Here is a 13,879-nt window from a genome sequence, read left to right as displayed (position 1 = left end):
ATTTGGTGGAAAGGACTGTGTTTGGGTTAGAGAAGGCACAGCAAGTGCAAAAGCTTGAGATGAGAAGACGCAAGCTTGGAAGACGGAAGTCAGTTAAAGCATTTTGAGCTCTTCTGAGATAAACTATCTAGGAACAAAAGGACCTCATCTCATGCAGAATAGTCCTACCCTGATATTACAGTACTTATGGCTCAGCCTCTTTTCACTGTCTCTGGATGGATGTGGGCAGGGATGGCTGAGGTACAGCCTGTGTGATGTGTCATCTAATTGTGCATTCAAAGACATGTTATGAAATTACTAATCATGGTTGAAGAAGATTTCAAATGTAATGTGTGAATCAACACACACAGAAAACGGGAGAAGCTGCCTTGAGGACTACTTGGCTGCCCCCAGAAGGGTGTCTTCTCTGTCAATTGTCCCATTTTCAGCAGGTCTCAGCTCACAGATGTTTTGTCCAGGTCTCCACCCTGTAGATTTGAGATAGGCAAGTGTAGACTTAAGAGGGAGGTGGTGAATGTGCTGATAAGTGCTACTGGGCTTTCTGAAGCTGTAACAAACTGGATTGCTGGCCATATTCTCCCAAGTGAAATTTCCATTTCAGATTAATAATGCCAGCCAGCTGCTCCTGAAGACGCAGGCCTCATAGTGTCGGCACAGGCATTGCAGAGCTCCAACGTGCATTTCTTCCCCTTCCATCAGGTGTCACAGTATTGATCAGATTGCTTCCCCTACCCCAGTGAAGCACCTTCTACGTTGCTTGCTACCCTCAAGTAAAGGCTAGGCTCCTTAGAGTAGAAACCACAAGTCTTTTGTGGAAATCCAGTGCGCCTCTTCCTAGCCTCTCTCACCAGTTTCCATGATCCTAGTTCTGTCCTCCTGCTGTCCTCCTTTCATGTCTAATCTCCCACTAATGCTCCCCCCTGGAACATCTTCTGCATCTTTGCCCTCCTCAGTCTTGGCTTGCTGGAGTCATACCTGACCTTAAAAGCCCAGCATGAGCAGAAGTTGGCTTTGACCTTCTAGCTTCCTGGGACCCTCTAGCTGAACTTTCTGGGACACTTCATCACTCTGTTTTTGCACCATGAGTTCTTTGGGAACGTGCTCACCTACTAATGCAAAACAAAGCTTTTGTCACTGTCACGGGTCCTGAAACCACTCATCATGTGCCTTTCTCAGGGCAGGGAGCATGCATTCATTCACCAGATGTTTGCTGGTTCCAACGTGTTTTGCCCCACTCAGCACCGAGATGCAGATGACCCAGCAGCCATGGACCCTGCCCCATGGGGCTTACCTTCTAACAAGTGACACTCTCCACCTTTTGTTGAGTGCCTACTGTGTGTTAGACACTGAACTAAGCCCTTCCCCCCCCCCGTAATCTTTACCACACGTTCCAAGAAATGGGTTTTTCTTATCACCATTTTACACATGAAGGATCTGAGGCTCAGAGATGGTAGATAATTTGCTCAGGGTCCCACAGCTGATAAGGAGCAGAATGAGGTTGTGAAGCCAGGTCTGCTGACTTCCAAGTTCATAGTCTTAGCCCCTCACAAGGATCCCTGCAGGTGTTGGCACCTGAGTGTGAGTGAATCAATGGAGGACTGGGTAAGTGTTGCATGTCCTGTGTCTTCCTCTTTCATGATACCATGTTCTGTTCCTGCAGATTGAGCCGTACATGCCATATGAATTCACATGCGAGGGGATGCTACAGAGAATCAACGCTTTCATCGAAAAACAGGTAAGGCTCTTCAGAAGTCCATCTGTCCTTGCTGTGTCCTACCTCCTGCTACCCCAGAGGACTCTCATGAACAGTTAAGAGTTTACCATGTTTCTGTGCTTATTTTCCTGATTTGGAGGACTCTACAAGCTAGAGAATGGCTTCTTGAAATTCTAAATTATGAACTGTCAAGGTGACTCCAAGGAGTCAGTCTGTCTTTAGGGTGAAAATGTTCTTTATGATGGTGGAAGGTCAAATGGAAACTTAAGGGAGAGACTGGATGGTTAATATGAAAACGTCCTTCACCAGCAGACCTGTGCCCTGCCTGGGTTCTAGGGGCCTTACAAAGACTTGGGTGGGGAGGGAATAGAGAGATGGCTCAATATCTGTTTGGTAGTTCCAAATATGTTTGGACTCTTCAGTGGTTTTCAAACGTTTTTAAAAATAGGACCCGTTTTCAAATGAAACTTCATGTGAAATCCAAGTATATAAAACAGATAAAAGCAGAAGTTCACTTCCAAAGCAGAGGAGGGTTCCAAGGGTCCCACCACCCCAAACAGAGTTGGGAAACTATGTCTTGTGCTCGTAGAAGTAAAGGCCAAAAGTGTCACTGCTGTCATTTTAAAACATTTTCATTCCGTAGGCTTCAAAAGCAACACAGAGTCAGAAATAGGCAGACTGAGCACCCCCGTGGGTAGGGGAATATGAACTCCTTGACTAGATGCCAGAAATAAGGGGCTCCTCTTAAAAGACAAAGCAGAGCGTCTTGGGGCAGTCATGAGATCTTGACACAGTAGGGGGTGAGGACTCTGAAGGCTGAAAGTAGAAATGGCGTGTTGAAAGTGGAAGTAGGTGCAGACTGTAGGCCAAGGCAGGTTTCAAAGGAAAGATTTGAGACCACAGACCATGGTGAGCAGCAGACAACCCTGAGTGCAGCCGCTGGACGGGCCGAGCCAGAGGCAGAGGCTTCAGGGTGACAGGTCTGGTGTTCTGAATTTTTGTTAGTGGCAAGAAGGGAGTGCAGTGCAGCCTGCCGCCTGGGTTCCAGCCCCTCCGCCAAGACTTTCTGGTTGTATGACTTGGATGTGTTAGTTTCCTCCCCTGCAAACTGAGGATAATAATAGAACCTCGTGGGGCTGATGTGAGGGTTAAATGAGCCTAGTACATGTGAAGTGCTTAGAACAGGGCTAACACATACTGCTCAGTAAAGACACACTAGTGATGTTACTATATTATACATTATTATATTCTATTCTTGTGTATTATTATATAACATATTCTACAGTATTAGACTTTACCACAAGAGCTGAGCATTTGAATCACTATCTCAGTCACTCTTCACATGACACCCAACTTAAGAATGACAGGGCTTCCCTGGTGGCGCAGTGGTTGAGAGTCCGCCTGCCGATGCAGGGGACACAGGTTCGTGCCCCGGTCCAGGAGGATCCCACATGCCATAGAGCAGCTAGGCCCGTGAGCCATGGCCGCTGAGCCTGCACGTCCAGAGCCTGTGCTCCGCAGAGGGAGAGGCCACAACAGTGAGAGGCCTGCGTACCACGGGGGAAAAAAAAAAAAAGAATGACGGTATCATCATCCTAACTTGAGCAGCCCTTTACGTACAGACTTCATGCCAGCACGTCCCAAGGCATCATCTCATTTACCCTCACAGTAATCCTGGGAGGTGGCAGTCATCACCCTGTCCTCTGGGTAACGGGAACAGAGAATCTTAGTCGCGGGGCTTCGTCATGGAATCAGGGTCTGACGCTGGTTTGGTCTGAGCCCACGCCTGCACCAGCAGCGTTGCTGTGGCCCCGGGTGATGGCACTTATCCCAGAGCTATACTTCCCATCTTCTTTGATCTCCAGGAGCTGCTGGCCCTTCCTGAAGGTGCAGACAGGGTGGCCGTGGCCTCTGACAGTGAGATTTAACACATCACAGCTTTAACTACCCTCCGAGGAGGCCAGGATCCTACTAGGATTCCTGCAGCTGCTTACGGAACCTACTTCCGCCTTTCCTGTCTCCACTTCCTCTCAGGGAAAATGATTACTCACCACCAGCTGTAAAAAGACTTTTTAAATTTTATATTAGAGTATAGTTGATTTAGAATGTTGTGTACAGCCTAAATCAATCAGGTGTACAGCAGAATGATTTCGTTTTACATGTACATATATCCATTCTTTTTCAGATTCTTTTCCCATGTAGGTTATTATAGAATATTGAGTAGAGTTCCCTGTGCTATACAGTAGGTCTGTGTTGATTATCTATTTTATATATAATAGTGTGTGTATGTTAATCCCAAACTCCTAATTTATCCCTTCCCCGACCATTCCCCTTTAGTAACCGTAAGTTTGTTTTCTATGTCTGTGAGTCTGTCTCTGTTTTTAAATAAGTTCATTTGTATCATTTTTTTAGATTCCACATATAAGTGATATCATATGATACTTGAAAAGACTCTTTATCACATTTATTTGAAGACTTTCTTTCTTCCCTAAGATTCTTGAATCCCAGCCAGTCCTTAGAAGTTCTCACGTGGCCTGTTCTCTGTGAATGTATTACTAGGTTTCCTTTCAAACAGGGAGATCCCATTCCCCAAATAGACCTTGTCAAATGCACTGTGATTCAGGGCCACACCTAGCTTGTTCCCCTTGACATCCAAGTGCCTAGCCCTCTGCCTGGCACAGAGTAGGTGCACAAAAGCCAAAGATACGAATAATTGAATGAGAAGGGGAGTGAGTGTGCGTGTGTGCTTTTTTTCCCTATGTGCCAAGAACCAGGAGGCTCATCTTGGCCCTTATGATTTGGAGAGCATGCTAGTAAAATTGTGTTCTGGAAAACATGCTCGTAAAACTGCCCTTTCACACTACCTCCTTGGTAGAGATTTTTTTCCTGCAGAGCTCTGCGGTTCACAGAAATCCAGGGATTTCTTTTTTATTTATTTATTTATTTGCGGTACGCGGGCCTCTCACTGTTGTGGCCTCTCCCGTTGCGGAGCACAGGCTCCGGACGTGCAGGCTCAGCGGCCATGGCTCACGGGCCCAGCCTCTCCGCGGCATGTGGGATCTTCCCGGACCAGGGCACGAACCCGTGTCCCCTGCATCGGTAGGTGGACTCTCAACCCCTGCGCCACCAGGGAAGCCCCCAGGGATTTCTTTTTTGCCTGCTGTTGTTTATTCATTCATCCGCTCTGAAAATGTTTGTCAGCTGGAGGGGGCTGCAGACAGTGCTGGGAGTTGGGCAAGAAGAGGTGTCAAAGGATGAGGCCCTATCCTCAGGTAGCTTCAAGGTCAAGTTCACAGGCGATACCGCTGCTATTGGTTACATCTGTCATAGTGACTACCCAGGTGCTTTGGGATCACGTAACTCAGATACAGGGTGGGGATGGGGGAGGGGAGGGAGAGTCTGTCTGGAAGCACGCTGCGGGAGTCGTGGTACAGAGAGGTCATGATGCAAAGACCTGGGGGTGAAAAAGAGAAATGGTGGTGAATTATTGGAAGTTTGGCTGTGACTGAAGAGAGAGAGGATGTGAGAGAAGAGGTTGGAGGAGGAGACACATCATGAAAAGATGCTGAGGCTCAGCTGAAGAATTCAGAATTTGTTTCTGGGACAAGAGGCTAAAGAAAGGTTTTAACCCAGGAATAGGGCAGTGATGCTCTCAGATTGGTGTTTTAGAAAAGTCATTCTAGGAATCTTGTGTTTGGGGCATTTCTTACTCAGCATTCTGTCAGTGCTGCTAAATAAGCAATAAAGGGGCCTATTTTGAGTTCATCCCAGGCCTCTGGGGAGGGTTTTGTCAGAGCCATAATGTTCCCCCAAACCAGAGGGAAATTAGGAAGCCAAGACCCCACTGGTTCACAGATTGGATCTTCTGCCTCTAACGATTAGCCCCAGGCTCTAGGTTTTAGAGCTTGGGGTGTTCGTTATCTTTGCAGCCAAAAGAATATCTTCAAAGGGCAGTGAGGGGAGAGAGCGGTGTTCCTGGTATGAACAGGAAAGCCTCAAGCTCCGAAGGGGTGGTGGGAGCATATGCTTCCCATCTCTTGAACTGTAGGAGCACCGCAGCCCTAATTAGGCTGATCTCTGCCTTCAGAGTCCTCCATGCGATCTGCTAGGGGAATAAGGAAGCTTTTATCCCAGAACCCTTTCAAGGTTGTCCATCACACTCACCCCAGGCAGTAGGAGCCAGAGGAAGCCAATTGACAGCAATCGAGAAAGCCCCAGGTTTCAACATATACTCTGTACAAAGTGGTTGACAGCAGGTTGACCTACCCTACCAGCCTAGGCAGCACCAATGGGAACAAATCCTGGCTTTAGGAAAGCCACTTGCTTCTTCCCTTAATGCCCTCTCTCCCTTTACTGTACTAAAAATGTTGATTTGGATTGCACACTCTTTTTTTTTTTTTTTTTTTTTTAATTTATGGCTGCACTGGGTCTTTGTTGCCGTGCACGGGCTTTCTGTAGTTGCGGCGAGCAGGGGCTACTCTTCGTTGTGGTGTGTGGGCTTTTCATTGCAGTGGCTTCTCTTGTCGCGGAGCACAGGCTCTAGGCACGCAGGCTTCAGTAGTTGTGTCACGTGGGCTCAGTAGTTGTGGCTCGTGGGCTCTAGAGCGCAGGCTCAGTAGTTGTGGCGCACGGGCTTAGTTGCTCCATGGCATGTGGTATCTTCCCGGACCAGGGCTCGAACCCGTGTCCCCTGCACTGGCAGGTGGATTCTTAACCACTGCGCCACCAGGGAAGCCTTGCATGCTGTTTTATATCAGCTCTCCAAAAGAGGCACTCTCTCCAGCAGCGGGAGTGTATGCCAAGAAGAAAAATCCTTGTAATCTAAAATCAAGAGCACTCTTCTTCCCTAACCTGAGTGTGTCCAGGCCTGTTAAGGTTCTCCTTGTGCATTTCTTGGGAAAGACTTAGGTATTTGCCTCAGGCTAGAGAGTAGAACAAGTTCTTGGCAATGTTGAGATTGATTTCTGAAAACCATGCACGTGCTCTTCAGCCTTATTTTCTACTTTCTGTAAAGACCCTGCACATACTCTACAAGATGACTGTGCTCATATTATTTTGCAAGGAGCTGTGTCATTTATGTGAAAAGCACTCTGGAGATATGGAGGGGAGAAAAGAGTGAGCTCCAAGAGCCTCAGTGGCATCAGGCTTCAGCTCCTGGGAAATCTGGGTCATCGGGGCCCATCCCGAACTCCATGGGGCATGTTCGAGCCTGGCAGTGAAGCTGGTTGGCAGGGTAGGGGGAATGTGGAGGTGCCAGCTTGCAGGGGAAGAGGAAAAGGCATAGAAACAGGGAGAAAGTTGGCAGTCACTTAGGAATGTTTCCTCTTTTGAAAAATCAGTGGTTGCTGTTTGCCCAGCCATTCCTGAACCCAGAGGGACTGGGTGGGTAATGATTTCATTGCTGGGCCCTGCAGTTTGACAGCCAGGTTCACATCCTGGCTCTGCCCCCACTGTGTCGGTGACCTCCGTCAAGTTTCTAATCTCTCTGTGCTGTTTCCTCTTCTGTGCAATGGGGATAATACTACCTACCCCATAGGGCTGGTGGAGGAATCAGTAGATGAATACATGTTTAAGACAAAGAACAGTGCTTGGCACAGAGTAGGTCCTCTGAAAGCCTTAACTACTTGCTGCTGCAGGAGGCCAGAAACCAATCGAGGTGTAGTTTTTTAAACAGCTTCATTGAGGTGTAATTTACAGACCCTAAAATTCACTCCATGTAAGGGTACAGTTCAGTGATTTTTTTTTTTTTTAGTAAATTGATAGACTTGGGCAATTACCACCACAATCTAGTTTTATAACATTTCCGTCACCCTAAAAAGCTCTTTTGTGCCTATATGCAGTCAGTCTTGGCTTGTTCCCCCAGCCCCAGGAAAACACTGATCTGTGTTCTGTCTTTGTAGATTTTCCTTTCCTGGAGATTTCTCAGCTTAATGTTTGTGAGGTTCATGCACATTGTAGCATGTGTTGATACTTCATTCTTTTTTCACTGCTGAATAGTATTCCATTGTATGGATAGACCACAGTTTGTTTATCCATTCTCCAGTTGGGTCATTTCCTCCTTTTAGCTGTCGTGAAAAGTGGAGTGTTATCTTGAACATTCACATGCGTGTGGACGTTTGTTTTTGTTTCTCCCGATAGACTCCTAGTCGTAGAATAATTTGAAATGTGGGAGGTTTATGTCTAACTCTTTCCAGAGTGAGCTGGTTGGTTCGTTGATTTGCAGTGTAGAGATCATCATAGAGATTAGTCACCACAGCTCAGCTTCACAGCCACCTTCTCTGTTGCCCTTGTGGAAATGTAAATCCGCACCCACTGCTGGGAATCAGCTCCAGGGGCCACCCGGGGACAGAGTTCACTCCTTTTGAGGACAGCACAGGCTGAGAATGGCGGGTGCCAGCAGGCAACTGAAATGTGTTTAATCCAGTCAATCACAATGTATTGGACACTTTTTCTGTGCTTGGCCCTGGATTTCCCAGCTATAAGATAGCTGGCTGAACTTGGCCCAAACCCCAATTTCATGGCCTTGAACCTACACCACCACCCCCCTTTTTTTTTTGCAAATTCCTGACCTTACTTCCTTTAGATCCTGCCCCCAGAACCTGTCTTCTTGGTTCGAGACAATGTGCGTTTCCGCAGAAATCTACTTGCACCTGATATGTCATGGATGTAGTAACTCAAAGGTTTGGGCAGACCTCCACTCTGGGGGTGGAGGGTTTGTGGAAAAGATCACACCACATACCACCGAGAGGGAGGGACAAGCCAGCCCGTCCACTGGTGCTTCTCTCCTAGGGAGCAGCCTCCCTCGTCCCCCTACCCAGTCTTCTCCAGCTCTTTTGGTATTTGATAAATAACGTTTTCTCCATGCTGCTACTTAGCCTTTGTTACAAAGGCAGCATCCTTACTTCTTTTTCACAGTACATTGCGTTCACTGGTTCCGAACATTACTTTTTCTCATAAATTTATTGATTAATAAACCTTTCTTATTATAGTTACTCTAGGAGAATTTCATAGTCAAGCAAATTTAGGGAAATTTGGTGACTGGTTGAAATAATTATTAGAGAGGGATGCAGATGTTCTGTGTTCTAAGTGGGCTTGTTAACCAGATTGGAAATTACTCTTTATGTCTCTTCTGGTTGTATAAAGCTTCTAGGTTAGAATATTATTCTTTTCTACTTCTACTGTCAAAGCCCCACGATGCCAGAACCCTTCAGTGCAGTTCAACAGCTCTTTATTGAGCACCAGTTATCTGCAAAGCACCATGTTTATGATAAGCCACTAATTCCTATTTAACCTACAAAACCCAGCCCAGAAGTCCCTATTTCCTGTAAGCCTTCTCTGATTGCTACCCCTACCCTCCTTCCCTTCCCCAGAGTTAATAATTCTCTCTCTCCTCTCAGTGGCCTTTACATCCTGTTTGGCCATCTGTTTTGTACTGTGCTGTAAGTTTTTAAATGCCAGCCTCTCTTACTAGATGGAGTCTTTGAACCGGGACACTCTGTCTCATCCACGTTCTTATTTCCAGCACCCAGCATAGGCTTGAATGATCATTTGTCAAGTTTTGAATGGATGCATGAAAAAACCTTCAGAGCCACCCTATGACATGAGCATTTCATGGAGGTTTGTTGGACAAAGGTGTGGGTCTGGCCTGAGGCCGTTCTCTCTCTCCCGCACTGTTGCGTGGCTTCCCGACTCTCTGCTTCTGCTTCTTTTCCTGCCTTCCATTCTCAGCTCAGTCACTCCTCTGCCCAGAACTCTCCAGTAGCTTCTATCTCACTCCAAGGAAAAGCCAAGGCTTTGCATGGGCCCCCCAAGCTCTGGGTACTCTGACCCCCGGGACCTCCCAGACCCCATCTCCTCCCATCTCCGGCCCCAGCATGCACACACTGCTCAAGCTGCATGCTCCTCCTGGAGCCTGCTAGAAGCTTCGTTGTCAGAGCCTCTGATCTTGGTTTGCCTCTGCCTATTATGTCCTTCCCACATACTTGCATGGCTCACACCTTTACTTCCTCGGGTCTTTTCTCGAATGTCACCTTCTCAATGATGACTTATCTGAAAACCTGCTTCCCCAACAGTCCCGATTCCTTTTCCTCCCTTCATTCTTATTTAGAGCAATTATCACCTTTAATATATTACATATAATTGATTTATGTTGTTTCTCTGTCTCCCTCACTGAAAATAAGCTCTATAAAGGCAGGTGTTTTGTTTTTGGTTCCTTTTTTTTTTTTTCCCCCCACCAAGTCAGCCCCAAGGCCTAGAAGAGCCAACCCATGGTGTTATATTTATCAGGCACTTTTCTGAGCACTTTACAGATTATAATTAATTTAATCCCCTCGACAGCTCTGTGAGGTGGCAGTTGATGTATTCTTCATTTTACAGCTGAGGAAACTGAGGCAAAGAAAAATTATGGAGCTAGCCAAGAGCACTCAGCTGCTAGATGGAGAGGCTGGGATTCAAACCCCAGCAGTTCGAGCTCCAAACCCTTATGCTTTTCTGCATCTTAGCAAGTATTTTATTGAATGAACAAATGAATGAATGAGTGAGCAAACAAGGAGACAAGGCATGTCGGCATTGCCCTGATAGCCGGTGCTGAGGTTGAATGAAACAGAGGACCTCCAGCTTTCTGCGAGCACCCAGTGGGGCTGACACCTGGGGGTGAGAAGAGGCTTATGACGGGCTGCTGTGTTAGTTGTGCCCTTCAAGCAGCTGGGCAAAGGGATGGCCCTTGTGGGCGATTGTCATATATAATCCAGGCAACTCAATTTTTCCCTCTGGACCCTGGTAGCAAATAATGGTCTTCCTTGGAATATTATCTTTAACATCTGTAGGTGCCTTCTTAAGAGTCACCTCTTTTTTTTTTTATCTGACAGGAGTTATATAAGGACAAGTGATATTTTCTCCATTTTAGATGTGAAAGTGGGCAGAGAGAGCTTGAGGGGCATCTATGAAGTCTCCTAGCTGGGGGCCAGAATCATAACTCAGATCCCCACTCCCTCCTGCCTTAGCTGCTGTCATACCGACTAAGGACACCTTCAGGCCTCCATCTGTTCAATTTTATCACCTTCAGGCTCTCCAGATGGTTCACCAAACCTTAAGAAGGGCCTGCTGCTCTTTTCACCATTTCTTTTCTTTTTTTAAAAAATTTATTTTATTGAAGCTTCGTTGATTTACATTGTTCTGTTAGTGTCTGGTGTACAGCAAAGTGATTCAGTTATACATACACGTAATAGTCTGCATCTGCTAATCCCAAGCTCCCAATCCATCCTTCTTCCGCCCACCTCCCCCTTGGCGACCACCAGTCTACTCTATTTCTGTGAGTCTGTTTCTGTTTCATAGATAAGTTCATTTCTGTCATATTTTAGATTCCACATATAAATGACATCGTATGGTATTTGTCTTTGTCTGACTTACTTCACTTAGTATGATAACCTCTAGGTCCATCCATATTGTTGCAAATGGCATTATTTCATTCTTTTTCGTGGCTGAGTAGTATTCCTATATCTGTATCCATATCTACCTATCTATCTGCCAACCACAATTTCTTTATCCATTCATCTGTTGATGGACACCTAGGTTGCTTCCATGTCTTGGCTATTGTAAATAGTGCTGCTGTGAACATTGGGGTGCATATATATTTTTGAATTAGAGTTTTCTCCAGATATATGCCCAGGAATGGGATTGCTGGATCATATGGCAACTCTAGTTTTTTGAGTAACCTGCATACTGTTTTTCATAGTGGCTGCACCAGTATACATTCTCACCAACATATTTTCACTACTTCTGATCCTACTGGCCCCTAAAACAGAGTACTGAGAGGATGCCAGACCAGCCCCCAGTGAGCCACGAGCAAGGGTGACTGGGGCCTAAGAGTTCACGTGTAATTGAGCTAAGCTCACCTGATGAAGGGAACCTCAGAGAGGTCGCCTGCAACAGTTTATTGAAATGAGCATGTGGGGCAGATCTGCCCTGCAGCATAGCTTTGAGGCACTTGCCCTCCTGCAGACGTTGCAGAGCCATCCTGCCTTGCTCAGGATGAGGTGCAGCGCTCCATCTATCCAGGGCTGCCCCTGCTTCTACAGATGCCAGTGCTGCAGTGCCTCTAAACCCCGATACGGGGCGCAGGCAATGCCTCTACAGAGGGACAAGAGGAGGGTGATGAGCGTTAGGGGAGCTCCTGCTGTTTGCCAGCCTTCAGCTCAGCTCCATCACCCACAGTCTGTTAGCATCACTTTCTACAGACAAGCAATGGAGGCAGGACCGGACCAAGAAGCATACCCAAAGCCCCGCCCCCGGTGAGGCCAAGCGTCAAATCTGGGTCTCAGACTGGAAGTGCATTCCGTGGCCGCATCACCTCCTATTCTAACATGGCAGAATCTTTCTCCTCGTTCTGGTTTTACCCCTTGGACTACTTCACATAACCACACAAGGCTCACAATAAATAAGAAGCAAAGTTTCGTAAGTGTCTGCCAAACTCAACAGGGGTAGAGATGCTACCCTCGGTTCTAACTGCCTGTAAGATGTCATGTAAGGAGAGACATTCTACAGTGTTCTTACCAGGCTATAAAAGCCAGAGTTGGAGCCTTCAGCCATCATGGGTGTCCAGTGATCTAGACTTCCCCCATACAGTCACACAGTAGGCTTTGGTGTCCATTGGATCTTGACTCTCTTTGTTATAATACTTAAAGGCTGTAGAGGTTTTCAGATTTCTCCTAAAGGATTATAGGCAAAGTTGCTTGCAGTAGCCAGCCAGAAAAATGAACCAAAAAAACAAGAAAAAAACACTTAAAACCTTTTCCAAACATCCGTGCACCCGCTCAGCTTTGATCAGCAATAACTACATTGATCATTGTGTGTTTTCCTACCAATTTGATGGACAGATTACCAAAGACCAGCCAGTAAGTTTCCATATGCTGCCAGGTTAGAGAGCAATGGCCGCCCGTGAAGACTCAGGGTTCCCACTCAGGGTGCCACGGGTCTGCAGTCATGCCGTCACCCTTAGTAACGGTGTCTAGACCAAAGTTATCTCGCTGCCCGTGCCTTAGCAAGTCCATGGATTATGCTCAAGATTGTCGTGAATCTCAGGAGTCAGAAGACGTCTTCCTGCCCAGGGAGTGGCCTACTTTGGTCATACCCAGGGCTGTGAGATAGGAAAGACTGCTTACTCTGTCACTTTGAAAAGATTAAACTGGATCCTATTATCTTTAAATAATCTAGTGCGGTTCTGTCGTCTCTGAATTTTGAGACCCTTCTGGGATCTTTTGTTTTCAGCTGATACGAATCCAGGCTCTAGGTTTCCTGACTACATGCAGTGAAGGATTTGTTTGTTAACCTTTGAGCCTAACCACTCAGGCTCAAGCACGTGCATCCCTGCGTCACAGGATCGAGTGAGGTGGGGAACGGCGGCAGGTTCTCCTTACTGATGGGGTCTCAAAGCACCGATTTGAGGAGACTGGGGTAGAAGCCTACCTGCCGTTTACCTTCCTTAACGTGTAACGGCGTCACCCCCTTTAGGAAGGAGGTGGAGAGAGGCAGAAGCCATAGGAAATCATCAGTATCATTGTCTTCATTTTTCTGAGGAGGAAGCTGAGGTTTAAAAGAAAAATGCAAGCAGCCCAGAAGGGCCCCCCCAAGATGCAGCTCTGGTCTGCATTCTGGGGCTGCACCCACCTCACTGCTCAGGGACCCAGCAGGGCCCGGCCCTCCTGCAATTCTCCACGTGACTGATGGGGGACATGGAACCTTCCCCTGCCAGCACCGGTTCTGAAAGCCTGATATGATTAATCAGCTCCTCATCCATGCAGAGGAGAGAAAGTAGGCAGGAGGAAAAAGAGAATATTCCAGAAGGACATACATTTAAAAGTAAATTCTCTGACCATTCCTGACCCTGTTACCCATTTCCCCTCCTCAGTGGTACCAGAGATATTCTTGCAGGAACACAGGCGTGACCGTTTATACATATCAACACAAATGGAAACACACTATACACCAGCCTTCAACCTGTTTCTTTTCTTTCTCAGTATGTCCTGGGGATGTTTCCATGTCAGCACATTGGAACCTGTTGCATTTTTTGGTATTCTTTGTATCTAAACACTTACCTGTTTAAATACAGCCTTTAGGTTGTTTCAGGTCTTCTGCTTCTCTTCTAACAATACTGCTGGGATTCCTGTG

The 13,879-nt window shown here is 46.7% G+C and overlaps 1 protein-coding gene across 5 annotated transcripts in view; it reads left to right on the top strand.

Moving 5' to 3' along the window:
* Positions 1 to 13,879, top strand: part of MGAT5 (alpha-1,6-mannosylglycoprotein 6-beta-N-acetylglucosaminyltransferase) — a 374,514-nt gene that overhangs the window by 346,901 nt on the left and 13,734 nt on the right. For all 5 annotated transcript variants that reach the window (XM_081243158.1, XM_081243161.1, XM_081243160.1 and 2 more), the window contains one exon: positions 1,661 to 1,735. In XM_081243158.1, coding sequence (XP_081099284.1) covers positions 1,661 to 1,735 — 75 coding nt within the window. The remainder of the gene's footprint in view (positions 1 to 1,660; positions 1,736 to 13,879) is intronic.

This window comes from Mesoplodon bidens, assembly GCF_964165515.1.
Source record: "Mesoplodon bidens genome assembly, chromosome: 8".
Classification (NCBI taxonomy): domain Eukaryota; kingdom Metazoa; phylum Chordata; class Mammalia; order Artiodactyla; family Ziphiidae; genus Mesoplodon; species Mesoplodon bidens.
Note: the sequence above shows the minus strand (reverse complement) of the source record. Positions and strands in the feature narration are given on the sequence as shown.